At 41.9% G+C, this 24,879-nt stretch overlaps 1 protein-coding gene across 1 annotated transcript in view; it reads right to left on the minus strand.

Annotated features, from left to right (window-relative positions):
• LOC140201206 (calpain-2 catalytic subunit-like) overlaps positions 1 to 24,879 on the minus strand; it is a 112,917-nt gene that overhangs the window by 42,065 nt on the left and 45,973 nt on the right. The window contains exons 3-9 of the mRNA XM_072264933.1: positions 20,098 to 20,216; positions 18,998 to 19,131; positions 16,007 to 16,175; positions 9,396 to 9,479; positions 6,777 to 6,862; positions 5,590 to 5,664; positions 830 to 990 (exon numbers count right to left, since the gene is read on the minus strand). Coding sequence (XP_072121034.1) covers positions 830 to 990; positions 5,590 to 5,664; positions 6,777 to 6,862; positions 9,396 to 9,479; positions 16,007 to 16,175; positions 18,998 to 19,131; positions 20,098 to 20,216 — 828 coding nt within the window. The remainder of the gene's footprint in view (positions 1 to 829; positions 991 to 5,589; positions 5,665 to 6,776; positions 6,863 to 9,395; positions 9,480 to 16,006; positions 16,176 to 18,997; positions 19,132 to 20,097; positions 20,217 to 24,879) is intronic.

The raw sequence follows: 24,879 nt of genomic DNA on the forward strand, positions 1-24,879 counted from the left end.
TGTTCATATTAATAGCTCAGCAAACTGCTCAGCCCTGATTTCAGAAGATGGGCAATAACTGGTGGGTTTGTCAACAATGCCCATTTCTTAAACTCTTAATCCAATGAATGAATAATTACAAAATGTTAATGAACATAGTGTGTTGTATCTTTGCGTGATCTGCTATTTTATCACTGCATAAGACAACAATCTTAAATGGTTAACAGGTGCCTTTAGTCGAAGCCATGTGGAGAACAGGAATAATTTGATGTTAAAGTGAGAGTGGAGACATTTAATAGGAACCTGAGGGGCAACATTTTCACCCTGACAGTGACCAGTATTTAGAGTAAGCTGCTAGTGGAAGTGGTTGTGATAGGTACATTAATAACATTTAAAAGGTATTTGGACAGGTACATGATAAAGAAAGATCTATAGAGATATGGGCCAAATGCAGGCACGTGTTGCTTGGATGGGAATCTTGGTTGGTGTTGACCAGCTGGGCCAAAAAATAGATTTAAAATGATATGGTAATAAGCCTGATTTAAAAGGGCCAATTTTAATGCTCAAAAAATCTAAGTAATGACAGAATAAAAGTAATATCTTACTAATGAGAAAATGGGATAAGCACTTAATAAAGCAAACTAAAAAAAATCCATAATAGACTGAGTCTTGAAACAGAAACCACACCAAAAAATGTTTTCTTGTCATTAAGTTATCTCTGGCTGAAGTAAAGAGAACATTTTAGCAGACCAGAAATCTTTCCAACAGTTTGTTTCCAGGACAGTGTTACCAAGGAATACAATGGTTCTACAAGACAATCGCAATGATGAGGAAAATTGTAATTTTATACTTGGGTAGTTTCGACATCCCCCTGCAGAAGATCCAGTTCTCCAGGACCCATTGTGAACAACCATGCTCCATTTATGAACTTCATCGCTGGCAAGTGTGTCAGGGGTAAGATTGCAGATTTCCACTCGAGAGAAATTCCTTAGAAATTCAGAAAATGCCATCCTGGAATGTGGAGATGTAACAAAATAAAATTGAAACACTCTCAGGACAAAATCCTCACCTTGTCAAAGAATTGCAGACATTTATGAATGGATTTGTTTCTTATGCATTAAACAAGCTGGACAGACTGGTGTACATTAATTACTGCATAGGAATTGTAATTTCATCCATTTATTCTGGTGCTTGTTCAGAATCAGGTTTAATATCGCTGGTTTAATATATGTCGTGAAATTTGCTAACTTAACTGTCAATTACAGTAAGTATCTATATGCATGCTAAATAATTAAATTAAAAATAATGCAAAAACAGAAATAACGTAAAAATAAAGTGAGGTAGTTTTCAAAGGTTCAATGTCCATTTGGGAATCATACAGCAGCGGGGAAGAAGCTGTTCCCAATTGCTGAGTGTGTGCCTTCAGGCTTCTGCACCTCCTTCCTGACGGTAACAATGAGAACAGGGCACGTCTTGGATGATGGGGATCCTTAATAATGGACGCCGCCTTTCTGAGACACCACTCCCTGAAGAATGTTTTCGCTAGTACCCAAGATGGAGCTAATTTTATAACTTTCTGAAGCTTCTTTCGATCCTGTGCAGTCGTCAAAGTCACCTATATCACATTTCTTCCCCATGCTGATGTTTGGTTTGAACAACAACTGAACCTCTTGACCATGTCTGCATGCATCGAGTTGCTGGCACATGACTGGTTGATTAGATGTTTTCATTAACAAGCAGGTGTACAGGTGTACCTAATAAAGTGGCCACTGAATGTACATCTCATTTGGCATGGACACATTGGGCCAGAGGGCATTCTGTACAATACAAATCCATGACATTAACTCATCTACTCACATTAGATCTGTTTCATTTTATTCCTGGCCTACCTGAGTGCCTGTCTAAATTTCTATTAAGATAGTGATTTCATCCGATTCCATCAGCAGCAGCAAACTCCAAATATCAACCCTCTGTACAAAAGACATCGTTATCAAATCCCATTTACAACTCCTTCCTTTCACTTTGAATATAAACTCTCTGTACAAAAGACATCGTTATCAAATCCCATTTATAACTCCTTCCTTTCACTTTGAGCCAATGCCCTTTTATTTTTCATGCCCTAACTATAGGAAAACAGATTCTGGGATTCTACACCTCTCAATCTGATACCCCTCAAGGAGAGTCTCCTTGGATCAACAGAAAACAAGCCCACCCTAACCAACTTCTTTTCATAATTGATGTCCAGGCATCATCTTGGTGAATCTGTTCTGCACACTCTCCAGTACAAACCACATCCTTCTGATAATGTGGCAAGCAGAACTAGAACGGCCTAACCGGTGTTTTAACCTCCTAACTTTTATACTTTATGGCCCAACCTATGAAAGCAATTGTCTTTCATCTCCACTCTATCTACCCAAGAGTCCACTTTCAAAGAAATATGAACCTGAACCAAAGGTCCCTCTGTTAGTCGCTATTACTTAGTGTCCTTACTATTTACTGTATATAATCTATTTCTATTTTACTTCACATCGCACCTGTTGGGAATAAATTCCATCTGCCCACATTCCACTCAACTTTTCATCTCAGCTACTCCTTTCTGCAGCCTTAGGTAACCTTTCCTGCTAATCACACCAACAGCAACTTTCATTTCACCCAGAGCCTTAGTTATAATAATTTCAGATTATAAATATTACAACTACAAAACTTAATTATACATTTCGATCCAAGTTGGCAATTTTAAAAAAAATCACAAACAAGGGTCCCAGCACCGGTCCCTATACAATTGGTTGCAGACTCCCAAACAGAGAAACATCTTCTGCCCCCTTTCACCAATCCAATTTTGGATCTATTTAGCCAGTTTGAGTTGGATCCAATGTGCCTTAAACTGCTGGGTGGGACTAGTCAGTTGTAATGAAAATTCCTCGACCCAAAGCAAAGGAAGCCACCTAAAAAGCAGAATTCTTTCATCATTTTCTGTTTTTCTTTCATTTCTCCATCATCTGCAGCTTTTTTCCAGCTAATACATCAACGTGGAAGCCAAGATTTCAATTCCAAACCCTTTCACATGCTTCTTAAAAAGGTTTCTTTGGATCAGAGCTTGATAGCACTCACATTTAATCTTAAACTGTAAAAACTCACATGCTGGATTTCATGGGTCCCAGATAATCCAGCTTATTTGTAATCCAGTATTGCCTCCATGATTCACCAGCTGCCATCCCTTCAGGATCAGTTACCGCAATGTTCCTATTTGCCAGATAACTAAGCTTTTACTCATGGTTTCTTGATTCAGCATCCCGAGTACTAGCCTCACCAATTCCAACCACGTTCACAGCAATTATCAAGACTACAATCATAAAGTAATATAGCTATATAGAGTTACTACTCTCTGGCTAAAAAAAATCCTCCTTACCTCTGTTCTAAAGGGTGGCCCCTCAATTTTGAGGCTCTGCCCTCTAGTTCTGGATACCCTCACCATAGAGAACATCCTCTACACATCCGTCCTAGCTAGACCTTTCAACATTCACTACATTTCAATGAGATCCTCACACATTCTTCTAAATTCCAGAGAGTACAGGCTGAAAGCTGCCAAACACACCTCATATGTTAACCCCTCCATTCCCAGAACCATCCTCGTGAACCTCCTATGGACTCTCTCCAATGACAACACATACTTTCTGAGATATGGGGCCCAAAACTGTTGACAATATTCCAAATGCAGCCTGTCTAGATTTTTTTTTTATATAAAAAGGCTCAGCATTATCTCCTTGCTTTTATATTCTATTCCCCTTGAAATAAATGCCAACATTACATTTGCCTTCTTTACCACAGACTCAACCTGTAAATTAACTTTCTGAGAGTCTTGCACAAGGACTCCAAAGTCCCTCTGCACCTCTGATATTTGAACTTTCTCCCCATTTAGATAATAGTCTGCACTATTGTTCCTTTTACCAAAATGCATTATCATACATTTCCCAACACTGTATTTCATCTGCCACTTTTTTGCCCATTCTTCTAGTTTGTCTAGGTCCTGCTGCAAACACATTGCTTCCTTAGCCTACCTATCCCTCCACCTGTCTTCATATAATCCGCAAACTTTGCCACAAAGCCATCAATTCCATTACCTAAATCACTGACAAACAACGTGAAAAGTAGCGGTCCCAATACTGACCCCTGAGGAACACCTCTAGTTGCCAGCAGCCAAATAGAAAAGGCCCCTTTTCAGACATCTCACCCTGCAAAAACTCATTTCTGGGAGGTAGCACCATCAATTTGCGGCAGACTCCCGGAACTTCCGGGAGAGGTGGGATGTCTGCCTTTTATTCCCACTCGCTGCCTCCGGCCTGTCAGCCATTCCGCTATCCATGCCAGTATCTTTCCTGCAACGTCATAGGATTTTATCTTGTTAAGCAGCCTCATGTGTGGCACCTAATCAAATGCCTTCAGAAACTCCAAGTAAATAACATCCACTGCCTCTCCTTTGTCCACTCTGCTTGTTATTTTCTCAAAGAACAGATTTGTCAGGCAAGATTTCCCTTTACAGAAACCATGCTGACTTTGTCTTATTTCATCATTAGTCTCCAAGTACCCTAAAACCTCACCTTTAATAATAGACTCCAACATTTTTCCAACCACTGAGGTTAAGCTAACTGGCCAATAATTTATTTTGCCCTCCTCCCTTCTTAAAGAGTGGAGTAACATCTGCAATCTTCCAGTCCTCCGGGACCATGCCAGAATCAAGTGATTCTTGAAAGATCATGACCAATGCATCTGTTATCTCTTCAGCAACCTCTCTCAGGAATCTGGGATCTAGTCCATCTGGTCCAGGTGACTTATCCACCTTAAGACCTTTGAGTTTGCCTAGCACTTTTTCCTTTGTAATAGCAATGACACTCACTCCTGCTCTCTGACACTCTCAGACCTCTGGCACACTGCTAGTGTCTTCCACAGTGAAGACAGATGCAAAGCACCCATGAAGTTCATCTGCCATTTCTTTGTCCTCCATTACTATCTCATCAGTATCATTTTCCTGTGGTCCAATATCAACTCTCACCTCCCTTTTATGTTTTATATAACTAAAAAGATTGGTATCCTGCTTTATATTATTGGCTAGTCTGCCCTTATATTTCATCTTTTCCATTCTTGTAGTTTTTTCAGTTGCCTTTTGTTGGATTCTAAAAGCTTCCCAATCATCCAACTTCCCACTCACTTTTGCCATCTTATATGCCCTTTTCTTGGCTTTTATGCAGTCCTTAACTTCCCTTGTCAGCCACAGTTGCCTACCCCTGCCATTTGAGAACTTCTTCCTCTGTGGGACATAACTATCCTGTGCCTTGTGAACTACTCCCAGAAACCTTGGCCATCTCTGCTATGCCAGGGTCCTCCTCCAATCCACCAGGGCAAACTGCTCTCTCCTGCCACTGTAATTCCCTTTATTGCATTGGATATTGATACATGTGTGTTATGCTGCTCCCTCTTAAATTCAGCTTTACTTCTATCTCCTCAAGTTTTCATGTTGAATACTTCCTTTACACATCCAGCTACCAGTTTGCTTTGCTTGCCATTAATCTAGTTATAAAATCAAGGCAGCCAGAGGAAGAAATTCATCTTTACCAGAATTCTCCATTCTCTGATCGGTCACGAAGGCTCTTTCTTTCTTCATCAGGGATACAACTCCACTCTGGTGCACTGGCATTAGATGAAAAATATAAAAGGTAATTATGCCGTCGCTGTTTACAGGAATGGCACATGAGCATAAACATCATCTTTTCTCATGAGAGCTCAAAATTATCTAGATATACACATAATATTTGAAACACTTGGGAACAACATAACCAATGTTGGAGTACTCTCAGTAATGCACTTGGTTCCTTTTAAGGATGAGATTCAGACTTTAGTTTGGTTGCAAGCTGTAACTGGAATTTCAAAAATGGCTTAAAAAAATTTGTTGTTAATGTCATTTATCAAAAGCAGATTCACAGTTTGCACCTGAGAGAAACAGGAGAAAGGATAAGACAAAGCAAAAAAAAGAACAAGTTTGCAGCTGTTCACTAGGAGGTTTTGAATGTAATCTACATCGTCATTATGCATGCAGTTTAAAACTACAATCAGTCCCCAGGTTATGTAAAGATTCCATTACCGAGAACAGTCTGTTAATCGAAATTTCCAAGTCAAAAATGATCAATTTCAGTGAGGGCTGCTTAACATGAACATTTATCATTTTCCCTGTGTAATTACAATGGTACAGAGGTCCTACACCCAATTGGCAAGACTTGATGATCTTTAACTGTGAAATATATTGTTTGATATTTTATAAACATCAGTTGAAGAGATTGTCTTATTTGTTTCCATAGCAAATCCCTTATGCATGGGACCCAGGAGCTGCATTGTAATTATTGCAAATTAAATGTAAGGAGTTTGTTTTTTTCAAAAGTGATGCACTGTTAATACTAACAATTAGTCATCCACTTATATTTGACATAAATGTGATGAATCTCTGGAATTGTCGGCCATGGAGGGCTGTGAAGATTACATTGTCCAGAATTCCCACTTGAATGTCAGCACAGTAATATTCACTCCAGGATGCCAAAGCTCCTCTTGATAACTAATCAGAGGCAGGTACATTGCCCTGCTCACTTGTGGTTGAATGCCTCATGACCTCACTGCTTTTGGGAAGAGAGGACTTGGCTTGTTACATAAATAACTATCTATTAACATAGGTCAACAGAATTCAAAAGAATGTATTAAGGATCATAAACATTTGATAACCATCAACATAAAAATTACACAAAATAACCTACTTGTCAGACCAGCTTCCAGTCCACTCTACTTGACCCCAAGGATTCCTGACTCGGATCAATTTCTCCTGATCACCTTGATAGTTCACCTACAGGATTGAAACTACATCCTCAATTTGTTTCTACATTATTCATGACTAAGACAACAGTTCTTCAGTGCATCTACAGCAAAAATCTGGATTCATAAGTTATCTTTAATATAGGAAATTGCCTCAAGGTGCTTCAATTTCAGCAGATAAAACTTGGCATGGACAAAGCAGATGTTACAATATTCATCCAAAACTTGTACAAAGAGGAAACTTTTATGTATCCCTTAAAGTAAGAAAACAGAGAACACAAAGTAGGAAGATCTTTTGGGAATTGGGAAGGGCATGTCAGTTAAGAAATATGAAAAAAAAAGTTTAAAATATAGGTGCTATTTAACTGGGAAGCAAATCATAGATTTTAGGTAGAGGTGTGATTGAACAAAATTTGCAATGGATTAGACAAAAGTAGAAGAAATTTCCACAGATTCACCACCTACTGACTAAAGAAATTTCTCCTCATCTGTGTTCCAAATGGGTGTCCCCCTATTATGAGGTTGTGCCATTTGGTCATAGACTTCCCTACTATAGGAAGCGTACTCTCACATCCACTATCTAGGCCTTTCCAATAGTCGATTGGATTCAATGAGATCCTCCCCTCATTCTTCTACATTCCAGTGAGTACAGGCCCAGAGCTATCAAACACTCCTCATATGATAAGCCTTTCATTCCCAGAATCATTTTTGAACACTCTCCAAAGCCAGCATGTTTATTCTTAGATTTTGGGCCCAAAACTGCTCACAATACTCCAAAGTGAAGCCTCACTAGTCCCTTATAAAGCCTCAGCTCTAAATCCTTGCTTTTATATTCTAGTCCTCTCAAAATGAATGCTAACATTGTATTTACCCTCTTCACCACTGACTCAACCTGCAAGTTAATCTTTAGGGAATCCTGCATGAAAAGTCCCTTTTCAACTCAGATTCTTGAATTTTCTCCCCATTTAGAAAATAGTCCATGGCATTTTTGTTCCTTCTACTAAAGTCCATGACGATGCATTTCCCTACACTGTATTCCATCTGCCGCTTCTTTGCCCATTCTTCTAATCTGTCTAAATCCTTCTGCAGCCTACCTGCTTTCTGAACACTACCTGCCCCTCCACCTACCTTTGTATCATATGCAAACTCGGCCACAGCCATCAATTCCATATTCAAAATCATTGTTATACAACATAAAGAGAATTAGTCCCAACACCGACCCCTTTGAAACACTACTAGTCACTGGCAGCTAGTCAGAAACGACTCCCTTTATTCCCACTGTTTGCCTCCTGCTGATCAGCCACTGCTCCATCCATGCAAGAATCTTTCCTGTACTGTCAGGGTTCTTACCTGGCTAAGCAGTCATGTGCAGCACTTTGTCAAAAGCCTTTTGAAAATCCAAGTACACAATATCCACCGATTCTCCTTTGTCTGTCCTGCTTATTTCCTCAAAGAATTCCGATAGATTTGTTACGCAATATTTTCCTTTTAGGAAACCGTGACCTCCTTTGGCCTACTTTATCATTTGCCTCCACCTACTCTGAGATCTCATCCTTAACAACCGACTCCAACATCTTCTCAACCACTATCAAGCTAACTGTGGTACAATTTATTTTCTTCTTCCTCCCTCCATACTTAGAGTGGAGTGACATTTGCAATTTTCCAGTCCTCTGGAACTATGCCAGAATCCAGTGATTCCCGAAGGATCATAATCAATGCCTCCACAATCTCTTCAGATACCTCTTTCAGAACACTGGTCCAGACGACCTTGGATAATCAGGCAGAGTGTCACTGTCAAGGAGAAGGGTTATGGGTCAATCACCAGGTCTTCCTAGGACAGGCTATTGGTTACAAGTGTTGGGACATCACATTACACCAGTACAAGATGTTGGTGAGACTGCACTTGGAATATTGTGTGCAGTTATGGTCATCATACAGAAAGAGTTAACATGGAGAGGGTGCAGAAAAGATTCACAAGGATGTTTTCAAGACCAGACCAGACTATTAGTCTGGAATTTATACTTAAACCTTTAAAATGAAACTTCATTCCACAATCTTCTTACTTGCTCTAGGGTGGTACTAAATGAAAGGCTGTTGACAAAGTCAGGGTGTCAGTGCCAGAGGAAATGTATTTAGCACAGATGAGGCAGCTGCACCGTCATTCCAGGGTAGCCCCAGAATGTGGTCGAGCCAGATCAAGCAACAAGTACATTCAAGTTTGTGACAGGTGGACCCAACGATATGATGCAGCACCATAAAGGTTTTTCCTGGAGAGAGGAATTTGAAAGGACTGTATGAGCAAAAGTGCCAGATAGATCAGAGAGTTTGCAGGGACAGCTGTGCTTAATTGTTTTGGCAACAAATAGAATGCCATAGGCTCGCTGTACTTGTGTAACCACTTGTTTCAATCAGCACGACTCAACTGTTTAAAGGGAGAGGGGGACAAAAGAGTGACTCCCAGGGAAACTGCAAAGAAATGGTGAACGATGAGGAAAAGAATGATGAGGAAACACTGATTTAGAATTAGGAGTACAAGTTAATAAAACACTTGGTTTCAGACTTACTGTTTCTGCTCCGGTTACAGAGTAAGCATGTCCTTTGACCAGCTGCTGCGAAGTAATTGCCTCCGTTTCTGCTGAGCTTGTGATCTAATGCATAAAGTAAATATTCAAATAAGTCAGCATTTATTAATCAACATACATTCATCACACAAGTCAGTTAATTGAATTTATTAGTTATGTAATGCACGATATCTTGTGCTACTTTATTTTTCTATGAGTAGTACTACAGAGCACCATGAGTGGGCCATAGAAGTAATATCAGAACACTGGGGAGTGGTAAATGTTATTCCTTTGTTCAAGAAAGGTAACAGGGATAACCCTGGGATTTATAGAGCTGTAGTAGTGGAGGGCAAAATATTGGAGAGGGTCCTTACAGACACGAACATTTGGAGAAACAGCCTAATTAGGAATACTCAACATGGCTTTATGACGGTGGCCATGCCTCACTAATCTGATTGAATTCTTTAAGGAAGTGACAAAACATATTGATGAAGATAGAGCAGTGGATGTGGTGCACATGGATTTTAGTAAGGCATTCAGAAAGTTAGAAGGTATGGAATCCGGAGAAACTTGGGTACGTGGATTCAGAGTTGGCTTGCCCATGGAAGGCAGAGGGTGGTTGTAGAAGCAGTGTATTCTGGCTGGAGGTCGGTGACCAGTAATTTTCTGCAGGGGTCCCTGCTTTTGTGATGCTTATAAATGACTTGGATGAAAAAGTGAAAGAATGGATTAGTAAGTCTGCAGATGATATGGCAGTGTAGATGGTTGTAGGTTACAATGGGACATTGATAGGATGCAAGGCTGGGCTGAGAAGTGTCAGATGGAGTTCAACCTGGAAAAGTGTTAAGTAATTAACTTTGGCAGCTCAAACTTGAAGGCAAGTACAGATTAATGGTAGGATTCTTATCAGTATGGAGGAACAGAGGGATCTTGAGGTCCACGCCTATATATGCCTCAAAGTTGTAGCACAAATTGATAAAGTAGTTAAGATGGCTCATGGTGCTTTGGCCTTCACTAGTCAGGGAATTGAGTTCCAGGTGTATAAAACTCTGGTTAGATCACATTTGGAGTACTGTGTTAAGTTTTGATTGCCTCATTATAATAAGGATGTGGAAGTTTTAGAGAGGGTGCAGAGGAGATTTACCAGGATGCTGCCTGGATCAGAGAGTGTGTCTTATGAGGAAAAGTTGAGCGAGCTAGGGCTTTTCTCTTTGGGGAGAAGGAGGATGAGAAGTGACTTGACAGAGGTGTAGGATGATAAGAGGCGTAGATAAGAATGCCTTTTTCCCTCAGCACAGAAATGGCTGATACAAGAGGTCATCATTTTAAAGTGGGTGGAGCAAAGTACTTGGTCTGAGGAAGGATTTTTTTTAAAAATACAGAGTGGTGGATGCATGATAGAGGTAGGTACGTTAGGGACATTGAAGAGACTCTTAAATTGGGACATGGACGAAAGAAAAATGGAGGACTATGAGAGGTAAGTGTTAGACATGTCAGAGTTGGTTAAGAGATCAGCACAACATCGAGGGGCAAAGAGTCTGTACTATGCTGTATGGTTCTATGTTCATATACAATTACTCTTCTCCACAGCTTCCCACCACTATGTGACTGTGTGCTCAATCAGAAAGTTTAAAACTCTAACCAAGTTCAAAGGTCTTCAAATAGTTTGAATGGCAATACAGCTTAAGTAGGTAGCACCACATTATAAAACAGTGAGTCTATCTTTTCTACAAGGTAGATTTTGAAAAGCTTCTCATTAGGATTTGTCTCTGTTGCTGAAATTCTGCCAGCAATAGTTGTGTCATCGGCAAACTTATAGATGGCACGAGCTGTGCTTAGCCTCACAATCATGGATGTAGAGCGAGTCAGACATCCTTGAGGTGTGCCAGTGTTGATTGTCAGCGAGGATGAGAAGTTATTTCCAATCTGCATTGACTGTGGTCTCCCAGTGAAGTCAAGGATCTAGTTGTAGAGGGAGGAGGTACAGACCCAGATTTTGGAGCTTATTGATTATAACCGAGAGTATGATTGCGTTGAATGCTGAGCTTTAGTCAATAAATAGCAGCGGTGAAATAATCACCGATAAAATCAAGCAGATGGAACACTGGGTAGAACACTACTCTGAGCTCTACTCGAGGGAAAATGATGTTGTTAGCTTAGCCATTGATGCCATCGATTGTCTACCAGACATGGATGAACTTGACTCTGAACCAACCATTGAGGACCTCAGCAAGGCAACTAACAGCCTGGCCCCAGGGAAAGCTCCTGGCAATGATGGGGTTCCTCCAGACCTCATCAAACACTGCAAGAGCTCACTCCTCCTGATGGGGTGAAGGGGTAGGTAAATAGGGGTATAGACTAAGAACAATGATTAAGTAACGATCAATCACCTTGTGGGCGCCTTAGCTTACTGTTTTGGACAATCAAAAAGAAGCTTTACCCAGCAGCCGGTGACGTACTAGTCATTGTTCTCTAAAGATTGGCAAAGGCTCAAATAAGGAACTATCTGATCTTGCAGAAGCATCTCAAGGTATAGCTAAGTATGGGAAGTATAGTGTAAGGGCTAGAATATTCTGGGGGAAAAGGGGAAGGTGTCTGAATGAGGAACTGATGGGCTAGCTTTGGTTTAAAATAATTATAACTAACTGACCAATGATTATTTTACACACTTGGCGGTATAACCAAGTTCTCAGACAGCTGGCATCAATCTTTGAACAAAGGTGAATCATCACAAATGCTCTCCCACAAACATCGGTAGGAAATGTCCACATTACACGATTTGTACCAGCAGGCCAACCTCCAAAGCACCATATAACATCAAAAGATGTAAGCATTCTGCAGGTTGCTCGGGATTGGAAAATGGACGTGGACTTGGTAAAAAAAGCTTGTGTTTCCCCCAGACATTGTAGCTACAACACTCTGGCCAGACATGGTCCTGTGGTCCATAACAGCCAAGCTGGCATACGTTGTGGAATTGACAGTACCATGGGAAGATGGTGTTGAAGAAGCTTATGAGAGGAAAAAGACCAAGTACTCTGAACTGGCAACTGAAGCTGCCCAGAATGGCTGGAAGACCAAGATGTTCCCTGTAGAAGTGGGATGCAGGGGATTCGTTGCTACATCTACGACCAGTCTATTGAAGAAGATGGGGGTGAGAGGTCACTCCCTCCAACAAGCAATCAAGTCCTTGTCAAATGCAGCAGAAGAAAGTAGCAACTGGATTTGGATTAAAAGGAAAGACAACAACTGGGCTGCAAGATGAAGACAGGAGGGTATGGAACTGAGGGGGGTGTATCTGGGACGCCAGGTAGCACCGTTGAGCCCACTGGAGATGTCGTGGGCTTATCAACGAAACGTCAAAGAAGGAGGGTGCCCAACTGATGACCCTGATGACGTACCTACCCTCCCTCCTAGTCACCACTCCAAACCCACTGCCAACATCGAGAGTGCCAACTTACCATAGGGATTGAAACATCAAGTCCGAGTAGCTCTACATCTAATTGTATCTTAGCATGCGATTGAAATGATTCTAATATTATCTAAATTTGTAATCATAAGATTTCCTGCTACCTGATCAATGTTATAAATTGTGGAGAATTGTGTAATTCGGGGGCAGTGTCTGGACTAGCTCTTTTGGGAGATCAGTCTGTAACTTCCCCCTATGAGTAAAGAATAAAGGTTTGAAAAAGAATTACGTGTGTTAGTGTTTTTGTGGTACTTTTGTCTTTGCATTGGTCAGTCCAGTACGACGCTCTAACCCGTACACGAGGTCCTCCGTCAGTGCCAGAAGGAAGGAGCCGTACCACAGGACATGCGCGACTCCAAAATCGTCACCTTGTACAAGAACAAAGGTGATAGCAGCGACTGCAACAACCACAGGGGTATCTCCCTCCTGAGTATTGTCAGCAAAGTCTTTGCTCATGTAACTCTGGCACATCTACAAACTCTAGCAGAACAGGTCTACCCTGAGTCCCAATGTAGTTTATGCGCAAGGAGGTCAACTATCGACATGATTTTCTCACTCCGTCAACTCCAGGAGAAGTGCAGGGAACAACAGAAACCCCTCTATGTCACTTTCATCGACTTGACCAAGGCATTCGACTTTGTCAGCAGGGATGGGCTCTTTCAGATTCTCCTCAAGATCGGCTGTCCCCCGAAACTCCAAAGCATCATCAAGTCATTCCATGACGACATAAGGGCTACTGTTCAGTATGATGGCAGCTCATCAGAACCCTTCGCTATTCATAATGGAGTCAAGCTAGGATGCGTGTTGGCCCCAACATTATTCGGCATCTTCTTCTCTCTGCCATTGAAGCACGCGTTTGGGACGTCAACAGAAGGCATCTACATGCACACCAGGTCTGATGGGTGGCTGTTCAACCCTGCACGCCTGAAAGCAAGAACAAAGGTGCGAAAGATCTTAATATGTGACATGCTCTTTGCCAATGACGCTGCTATAACCTCGCACACCAAACAGCAACTACAAGCTCTCATGGACCGCTTCTCTAAGGCATGCAAGGACTTTGGGCTTACCATCAGCCTAAAGAAAACGAATGTCCTTGCCCAGAACACAGTGGAGACACCAGTCACTACCATTGACAATTACGATCTAGAAGTGGTCCTCAAGTTCACATACTTGGGGTCGGCCATTAGCGACACACTCTCCCTCGATGCTGAAATCAATAGGCGTTTCAGCAAAGCAGCATCAATCCTTGCTCAACTCTCCTCGCAGGTCTGGGAGAATCCGAAACTCGCTACAAAGACTAAGACTGCTGTGTATAATGCAGGCATTATCAGCATCCTCCTGTATGGTAGCGAGACTTGGACCATCTACTCCAAGCAGGAGAAGAAAACTCAATAGTTTTCACCTGTGCAGCCTTCGCCACATCCTCGGCATCACCTGGAGAGACAAAGTCCCAAACTCAGAGGTCCTCTCTTGCGTTGGACTTCCCACAATGTTCACGCTTTTAAGACCAGGCAGACTGCGCTGGCTGGGCCACATCCATCGCATGACGGATGGCAGACTGCCAAAGGCCATCCTCTACGAAGAACTAGCAACAGGCAAGAGGAACTTTGGTAGACCCCAGCTTCGCTTCAAGGACCTCTGCAAGCGCAACATGAAAGCCTTAAAAATCAACACAGAGTGCTGGGAGGATACAGCAGATGACCTCAACAAATGGCGAGGCACTCTTCAGCAACACCTAGAGCAAGGCGAAAGAGTGATCCTGAGTCAGTTTGAGGAGCGGAGAGCTAAATGGAGAGCACAGCGGACAACAATTCCATGATGCCCTACACATGCAGCAACTGTGGCAAAGCCTGCCATTCCAGGATCGGCCTCAATAGGCACAGTCGACGCTGCTTGACAAACCAGTGACTACCAGAGGCACGGTACCCATGGTCGACCACGACGGATGGATGGACGGACACACAGACACAGACACACACACACACGATTGCATCTACTGTAGACATATTGTAGCAAAAGCCAAATTGCAGTGTGTCCAGGTCCTTGCTTGGGCAGGAGATAATCCTAGCCATGATTAACGTCTCAAAGCACGTCATCACTGTAGATATGAGTGAACTGAGTGATAGTCATTGAGGAAATTCACACTGCTCTTCTTGGGCAATGGTACGACTGTCGTCCCTTTGAAGCAAATAGGAACCTCCAACTGCAGCAGTGAGACTGAAGATGTGCTTGAACACTCCCACCAGTTGGTTGGCACAGATTTTCAGAGCCCTACCAGAGACACCATCAGGGCCTGATACACTATGAGGGTTCAGCGACTCGAAGAATGTTCTGACGTTGTCATCCAAGATCGTTTTCACAGGGTCACCAGATGCTGCAGGGATTGACACAAGTATAGTTCTTTTCTCCCTTTCAAAGTGTGATTAGGTGGTGATGAGCTCATCTGGGAGTAAAGCATCACAGCGATTAGGTTTCACTTTGTAGGACGTAATAGTCTGAAAACCCTGCCACAGCTGACGTGCATCTGATTCCATCTCTAACCTCAATGGGAATTGATTTTTTTTACCGTTAAAGTGGACTTCACATATAGTTCTGGATCACCAGTCTTGAATGCCACAGATCTAGCTCTCAGCAGACTATGAATCTCCTGTTTAGTCAATGCTTTTGGTTTGGTTATGTCCAGTATGTTCTTGAAGGCACACACTCATCCACACGGGTCTTGGTGAGGTCTGTGACAAATGTGACATATTCATTCAGATTCGAAGATGAATCCGTGAATATTGTCAAAGCAGCCCTGTAAGCCCTCTTCCACCTCCAACCACAGAGAGGAGGAGGAATTCTTCAGCCAAAGGTCGGTGAGTCTGTGGAATTCATTGCCACAGACGGCTGTAGAGGCCAAGTCATTCAGTATATTTAAAGCAGAGGTTGCTAGCTTGTTGATTAGTAAGAGTGTCAGGTTACAGGGAGAAGGCAGAAGAATGGGGTTACGGAGGGTCAATAAATCAGCCACGATGGAAATGCGAAGTAGACTCGATGGGCCAAGGGTCTTAATTCTGCTCTTATATCTTATGGTTTTATGGAGTTAGCAAAAACTTGAAACCAAAATGTAAACCAAGGATGATGAGCTCTGGATTAAGATGATACTCACATTAATAGAACAGCCAAGTAGTGACCCATTTCTTAATGCCTTTTGTATGATCTTAAAGAGATTGCTTGGTGCTTTATTTAGTTCATACCACTCTGAAATTCCTCCTGTAAAATCCTCAAACCCCTCAGTTGTGGATCCTCCGGACAGTGCTTCGTAGGACCCATTTAACCTGGAAAATGAATATAACAATTAATCCTTCGTGAGAACACAAGACAACAAGAAAATTGGTGCAGGAATAGGTTCCTCAGCCCACAATCCTGTCCCACCGTTTGACATGATCATAACTGATCTGGTCCATCTCTTCTTCTCTGCCAATTGAATAATTAAGACAGTATTTCACTTGCAAGACTCAATCCAGCAATAGAAACAAATTCGTTATTAAGGAAATGAAATCCGGTGAGAAATGGTAGAAAAAAAAAATTCAGACTTGGCACTGGTGGTGGTGGCTAGGGATGGGAGCTGTGGATCAGTCTGCAAACAGGCATTTCTGGAGCCTGAAGACACACGTTCAAAATTTTAGCAACATCTTCTACTCTCCACCATTATATTTCTGAACACCATCTTGAACACCACCTCACTATTTTTACACTACTTATTGAATTTAAACATATATTTCTTATTGTAATTTATAGTATTGTACTGTAATGCTGCTGCAAAACAACAAATTTGATGACATATGTCAGTGATGCTAAACCCAATTCTGATTTCCAGCTCTCAGAGTGGATGGCAAAAATTCAACAGTATGAAGTCCACATTCCTTCATTGGACCCCGAGGAGCACTTGTGGCTCTTTGTTGCTGAAGGAAAGATTAAAAGTTGATAACAATGACTCTTTTGGGCCTCATCGTGTCTCCCACAGGTTTCAGCTTCATGGGAAGCTGCTGGGGTTTCCAGCTCAGGCCCCTGAGGTAAAATAGGAATTTGGACCAGATATCTAAATTTGAAACAGAAGACCTTCTGGCTTTGTGACTGCTCAATTCAACTTTTTTAAATCCAATATGGTCAGCTCGCAACACTTCCAATATGGGAAAGTCACTTTAACTCTATTTAGCTTTGTGGGAGAAGCCAGAGTCTGGTCATAGAGGATTGCCTCTCTGATTGGAGGCCTGTGTCTTCTGGTGTGCTGCACGGATCAGTGCCAGGTTCTTTGTTGTTTGTCATCTATTCCAATGATCTGGATGATAGTGTTGTTAACTGGATCAGCAAATTTGCAGATGACTCCATGATTGGGAGTATAGTGGACAGCAAGGAAAGCTATCGTGGCCTACAGAGGGGTCTGCATCAGTTGTAAAATTGGGTTAAAAATGGCAGATGGAATTTAATGCAGACAAGTGCGAGGTTTTGCACTTCGGCAGGACCAACCAGGGTAGGTCTTAAACAGTGAATGGTAGGGCACTGAGGAGTGTGATAGGACAAAGATCTGGGAATACAGGTACATAATTTGTTGAAAGTGGTGTCACAGGTAGATAGGGTTGTAAAGAAAGCTTTTGGTACATTGGCTTTCATAAATCAATACACTGAGTACAGGAGATAGATGTTATGTTGAAGTTGAATAAAACGCTGGTAAGGCCTAATTCTGTACATTGTGTGCAGTTTTGACCATTTACCTACAGAAAAGGTGTAAACAAGGTTGAAACAGGACAGAGAAAATTTACGAGGATGTTGCCAAGTCTGGAGGACTTGAGTTATAAGGAAAAATTGAATAGGATAGGACTGTATTCTTTAGAACGTAGAAGACTGAGAGGAGATTGAATAAAGGTATACAAATTAATGAGGAGTATAGATAGGGTAAATGCAAGCAGGTTCCCCCCCCCACTGAAGTTGGGTGGGATTACAACTGGAGGTCCTGGCTTAAGGTTGAAAGGTTAGAAGTTTAAGGGGAACACGAACGGAAACTTCTTTAATCAGTACGGAACGTGCTGCCAGAACAAGTGGTCCATGCGAGTTTGATTTGATAGTTTAAGGGAAGTTTAGACAAGTGTATGATAGTAGGGATATGGAGGGCTATGTTCCAATGCAGGTATGCAGGTCATTGGGAGTAGGCAGTTCAAATGGCTTTCAGCACTGACTAGATGGGCCGATTGGCCTGTTTCTGTGCAGTACTTCTCTATCACTCTATGCCTCTGCCTGATGAGAGAACAAAAACAGTAAAATGTAAAGAATATTGTAGGAAAGGCAAGTGAGCTTAGGACATGGATCAGCATGTGGAATTATGATGCTGTAGTCACTAGTGATCTCCAAGAGGACCACAATCTTGCTGTGATTTAGAGGCTTGCATGCCACAATGACCCAGAGAGATATGATGGCTGGAGTCAGGGTTTATGCTTTGGCTCTTGGTAGGGCCACCTATGCCAAACAGGTCAAAGGGGAGAGGCCAGACTAAGAGTGGTCCACTGGTCTTTCAGGCTGAGGGGTTCAGCTCAGGGCTAAAAACCCTGACTGGTCAAACAAAACAGTTATAGAAACTGCAACGAAGCATCCTTCTATATCTGTGTTTGATGGTATTCCTGAGTTTCCACCGGTGACTTGCACGGCTGACGGTTGTAAAAACCAAGAGGAAGCTACTGGTACAATGATGGAAGCCCTGACTACTGCCAAGGCCAAGACCAAACGGCCAAGGACAGACCGTGATGGAGGACCTTCACTGCTGCCCTAAACACCAGCGGCATAACAGGCAGTAAGTCATTAGTGAGACTTGGTTGCAGGACAGGCAGCTCAATGTTCAAAGGTTTCATTGCTTTAGACATGATAGAGCAGGAGGGGTTAAGGGAGAGGATAGTGTCATTATTCAGGGAAAATATCATAGCAGTACTCAGGTAGGACAGACTGGAAAACCTGTCTACTGAGGCTATATGAGTGGAACTAATGAGTAAGAAAGGGATGACCATGTTAATACAATTAACAACCGAGTTGTTCAAATAGTAGAAGCAAAGCAAAAAAAGTTATGGGTAAAAATGCAATTTTCTCTTACTGCTATTTTTGTAGTACTTACTTTGAATAAGCTTTCTCCAGCAGAGCACTCCAGAACTCATTCCCGGAAGCTGAGTGCACAAACATCAGCTCATCGTTCTTCGTGGGCAGCCTGTCATCGATCACCACATCCACCCATTCTCCGTACTGCCAGAACTGCACCGGAACATCAACAGATTACTTGCAGCTGGCCTCAATTCCATTAACCCCAAATTTCAACAAATGCAGATTTTAAAAAAACATCAGGCCTCTGATTATACACAAAAAGCTGGAGGAACACAGCAGGCTAGGCAGCATCTTTGGAAAAGAGTAACCAGTCGATGTTTTGGGCAGAGACCCTTCATCAGGACTGGGCTTCCAGCATCCGCAGAGTTTCTCTTGCTTGTGAGGCCTCTAATTATAACCTACTTTAGCAAAACTCTACTCTGAGAGTAGCAAAACTCTGAGATAGCTTTGCTTTAAGAATTTCAGTGTCTAAAACAATCACAGGATGAACAGAACAGATACAAACTGTTATGCTTAGTAACTCCAGAATATAAAACTACTAATTGAAGAGAAATATGGAGTCAGGAATGCCTGTCAATTATGATATGGTGACATAATAACATATGCCATTCATATAATTTAACATATAACCCATGAAGAATTTCAGCAAAGAATGCTTAATCAAACAATATATTTACAATATTACTCAAATATTACTGAAATAGTAAATACACAACACAGGTATACTATTTCAAGTATTCAAGTAAACAGGTAAAGGAAAGGGGCAGATGACAGAATAATATCACATGGAGGACAAAGTCACCTGACCATCTTGGACTGAATCAATGTTCTAACATCTTTACATTAAAAATCCCTTCGGTTGTTGGATGCGGCCAATCGCCAGTCTCCGTTCTCAACCCAAACCCAACATATTTTATCTGCCTTTCTTCTTCCCCTCTCACCCATTTCCTTACGATTCCCAGCACTTTTACCCATTATGTACACCCAAATTTTGACATGCACTTTGAATAGACAGAGCTTCACATAACTCTTTACTCCTTGTAAAGAAGGATTCTTAAATTCATCCTGCTCCATTACAATAAAATTTTGAAGTACGGTAGAAGTCATTTGACTTACCCGGAAATGGAAAATTCCTGCATAATCAGAGTCAAAGTTTTGTCCTTCAGGTATCACTCTGCGTAGAACCTCATTGTTCAGGGTCAGTGAAGCAATAGCAGCCAAAAGCCAGCAGTCACCTATATAGTAAACAAGAGACAATTTTATATTCCATAATCTATGCAAATGCACACTTTCAGATATCAGCTTTATTTATCGCAAAGTTTCAGAGGCATCCCCGTGTAAAACAACAGAGTTTCAGCATTGAAACTCTGAGGTGGGAGAACCTCTGGGTGAGGTGAAGTTTAGAAATGAGGATGGATGGAAGCATTTGCAAGGCAGAAAAAGGCAATTAAGGACTTTGTGGACATTCTCCTGTTAAGAACATGAGAAAACAACATTCATAAGAACATAAGCAACAGAATAAATAGGTTATTCTATCATTTGTACCAGCTTCACCATTCAATAAAACCATGGGTAATCAGTTGGCTGAGTATCACCCTCCTACATTGATCCCACTTGGTCCAAAATATCAATATCAAAAAATCTTTCTCTGTTTTAAATAGATCAATCTTTGTCTTTAGACAGTGATCCATCCTTATCCAGTTAAGTTGAATGTGATCAACTTTCACATTTGTGTTTCTATCATGCTCATCCTAATGCAGGAGATTTTACTATTACGTGGGTAAACAGCACGGTGGAAAGTATATTCTGTTCACACCTTGTCCATAGTTGTGCTTATATTCTTAAACTTTCTTGTATCATCCATAGAGAGCAATCAGTACATGGACAATTCTTCCTTTCAGATACTTACATAGCAAAGGGGAACGAGGGGAGGGAATGTCGACTCAGACCATGAGAGGCCTGCATCGGGCATTTTCATGCCTTACAAGGCGCCGATTGGAAGTCTGAGTGGGGCGCCACTCCTCGCACAGACACTAGAGCAATGTGTGATTAAGTGCCTTGCTCAAGGACACAAACACGCTGCCACAGCTGGGGCTCGAACTAGCGACCTTGAGGTAACTAGACAAACGCCTTAACCACTTGGCCACGTGCCCACACAAAAGCAATGATTAACTTCAATTAATTGTGAAACCTAATCCATGATTCTGTTCTTGCAAAGCGTGATTTTTGACACAATTCTATTTCTGATTTCTCTTTCTGTGCTTTCAGTGGCAACAACTGTTCTTACGCTTTCCAGGCAAAAGACCACAGGCTAATTAGATGGCCAGGTTTCTGAAACAAGAACAAAGGATGGACTTCTATCTGCTCTGTAGCTCACGGTTTTATTAAATGAACTCTGAGCTGCCACCAGAAAAGCAGAGCTTTTATTCTTATCTCAGGGTGTGGACATTAGCAATGCCAGCGTTTAACTGTTTCCTGTGTGGACAGACAAGAATTAACTATACTGGTGTATCAGGTGCCACATTTGGGCCACACCAGGTATGTATGGCAGATATTCTACCCTGCAGAGCATTACCAACTATATGAGCTTCTACAAAATGCAGCAGCTTTATGGTCACCATTATCACCAGGCTTGCCTTTATTTAGACTCCAGCAATTTCTGTACACAAGCACATATGGGGGACAGGGACCAGTGCCATTCTTTAATGTACCAGGCCTTATGAAGTGTCAATGTTGTAAAGAAGAAAATGGATATTAAAAACAGAGATATTGAAGAGAGAAAAGTCTAGATGAACAGAATTACTTTGAGGATATATGGGTGTACGGGAGGACAGAATTTAAAAGGGTCAGTCTGGGGGATCTGAAGACTATGTAACTAGTGAAGGAGAGGAGGTTTGGTGAAATTCAGGATGAAAAATAGCTGCTTTTATAAAATAAAGCAGTGTAGTGTTCAGCATATGTGGCATCATCCAATATAAGCCAACTCCTCAAATTTTACTACTGTTCAAAGAAAGTTTACTGAACTGCCTCCTTATTCCACACCAGAAATCATTCCAGAAGGAAACAGAATGATAGATTGTCCATTGATACAAAATATTTAATGTTTTCAGTGATTCTGTAAAGCTAATATTGATCTAACCAACCATTAAAAAAATTCTAAACTGGTAGCAAGACATCATCTTGAATTAGAGGCATGAGTAGCAACACAGATTAATTAAACAATAATCCTTCAAATGCCCTGTATTTAATGTACCTAGAGCCATAAAACACTACAGCACAGAAACATTCCCTTTGGTCTATCTAGCCTGTGCTGAAGCATTAATCTGCGCCTGGACCATACCCCTCTCATCCATAGAAACAGAAAAACTACAGCACAATATAGGCCCTTCAGACCACAATGCTGTGCTGAACATGTACTTACTTTAGAAATTACCTAGGGTTACCCATAGCCCTCTATTTTTCTTAGCTCCATGTACCTATCCAGGAGTCTCTTAAAAGGCCCTATCGTATCCGCCTCCACCATCACCGGCAGCCTATTCCATGCACTCACCACTCTCCGTGTAAAAAGTTACCCCTGACATCTCCTCTGTACCTTCTTCCACGCACCTTAAAGCTGTGCCCTCTCGTGATAGCCATTTCAGCCCTGGGAAAAAGCCTCTGACTATGCACCCAATCAATGCCTCTCATCATCTTATACCTCTATCAGGTCACCTCTCATCCCCCGTTGCTCCAAGGAGAAAAGGCCAAGTTCAGTCAACCTATTCTCGTAAGGCATGTTCCCCAATCCAGGCAACTTCCTCATAAATCTCCTCTGCACCCTTTCTATGGTTTCTAGATCCTTCCTGTAGTGAGGCAACCAGAACTGAGCACAGTACTCCAAGTGGGGTCCGATCCCCACGGCACGCCACTAGTCACAGGCACAGTCAAGACAGGCAACAGTCTACTACCACTTCTCCCGCAAAGCCAATGTCTAATCCAATTTACTACCACATCTTGAATGCCAAGCGACTGAATCTCCTTAAACAATTTCCCATGCGGGATCCTGTCAAAGGCCTTGCTAAGGTCCATGTAGGTACCATCCACAGCTTTGCCTTCATCAACTTTAGATCATAAGACCATAAGATATAGGAGCAGAATTAGGCCATTTGGCCATCGAGTCTGCTCCACCATTTCATCATGGCTGATCCATTTTCCCTTTCAGCCCCAATCTCCTGCCTTCTCCCCGTACCCCTTTACGCTCTGACCAATCAAGAATCTATCACGCTCTGCCTTAAATATACCCAACAACTTGGCCTCCACAGCAGCCTGTGGCAATGAATTCTGCAGATTCACCACTCTGGCTAAAAAAATGCCCCTTCAACTCCATTCTAAAAGGCCGCCCCTCTATTCTGAGGCTGTGTTCTCTGGTCTTAGACTCTCCCACCATAGGAAACATCCTCTCCATATCCAGTCCATCGAGATCTTTCAACATTCAATAGTTTTCAATGAAGTCACCCCTGATGGTTGAGTCTGGAGCCAAACAGGGAGCAGATACAGTCTGGCTGGTAGATTTCAATGAAACGGGTGGTTTTTATGACACTCTGATAGCTTCCTCACAATGTTTAATGGTACTGGATTAATTTATTTAACTGGTAATTTCCTCAAAAAATTCAACAACATTGGTTAGACATGACCTACCATGCACAAAGCCATTGATAACTATCCCTAATCAGCCCGTCTATCCAAATACTTAGTTGCCCCATCGCTTAGAATTCTTTCCAATTACTTGCCCGTGACTGATGTCAGGGTCACAGGCCTATAATTTCCAGGCTTATTATTAGAGCCTTTCTTAAACAACAGAACAACATTAGTTATCCTCCAATCCTCCGGCACCTCATTCATGGATAATGTAATTTTAAATATCTCTGCTTGGGCCTCTACAATTTCTGCACCAGCTTCCCACAGGGTCTGAGGATTTATCCACCCTAATTTCCCTCAAGTCAGCAAACAATTTCTTCTCTGTAATCTATATACAGTCCACAACCTCACTGTTGCATTTCCTCACATCTATAGACTCGGTGCCCATCTCTCGAGTAAATACAGGCGCAAAAAATCCATTTAAGATCTAACCCATCTCTTTCAGCTCCACACATAGATTACCACTCTGATCTTCCGGAGGACCAATTTACTCCCTTGCTATTCTTTTGATCTTAATATATATATATATATAAAAGCACCCAAGGATTTTCCTTCAACTTGTCTGCAGAAGCAACCTCATGCCTTCTTATAGCCCCCCACCCGGCTTCTTAAGTATTCTCTTGCATTTCCTATACTCCAAGTTCCTCATTTGTTCTTTTCTGTTTTTATCTGATGTACACCACATCCTTTTTCTTAAGCAGGGCCTCAATATCTCTTGGAAACCAAGGTTCCTTAAAACTGTTATCCTTGCCTTTTATTCTGACAGAAACGTACAAGCCCTGTAATCTCAAAATTGCACTTTTGAGGGCCTCCAACTTCCCAAGTACACCTTTGCCAGAAACAACCTGTTCCAATCCACACTTGCCAGGTCCTTTCTGATACCATTAAAATTAGCCTTTCCCCAATTTAGAATCTCAACTGAGGATCAGACCTATCCTTTTCCATAAATACCTTGAAACTAGTGGCATTATGATCACTAGATCCAAAGTGTTCCCCAGGCTGGGGAACTGGGGATGGGAAATGTGCTGGCTTAGCTGGCGACACCCACATCCCATAAATGAATAAATTTTAAAAAACACAAACTATAGTCACTTGCCCTGTCTCATCCCCTAATAGGAGATCTAATATCACTCTCTCTCCAGTTTGGACCTATGTAGATTAAGGAAACTTTCCTGAGCACATTTGACCAACTCTTTCCTATCCAGCCTTTTTACAGTATGG

Source organism: Mobula birostris, chromosome 8, assembly GCF_030028105.1.
Source record: "Mobula birostris isolate sMobBir1 chromosome 8, sMobBir1.hap1, whole genome shotgun sequence".
Classification (NCBI taxonomy): Eukaryota; Metazoa; Chordata; class Chondrichthyes; order Myliobatiformes; family Myliobatidae; genus Mobula; species Mobula birostris.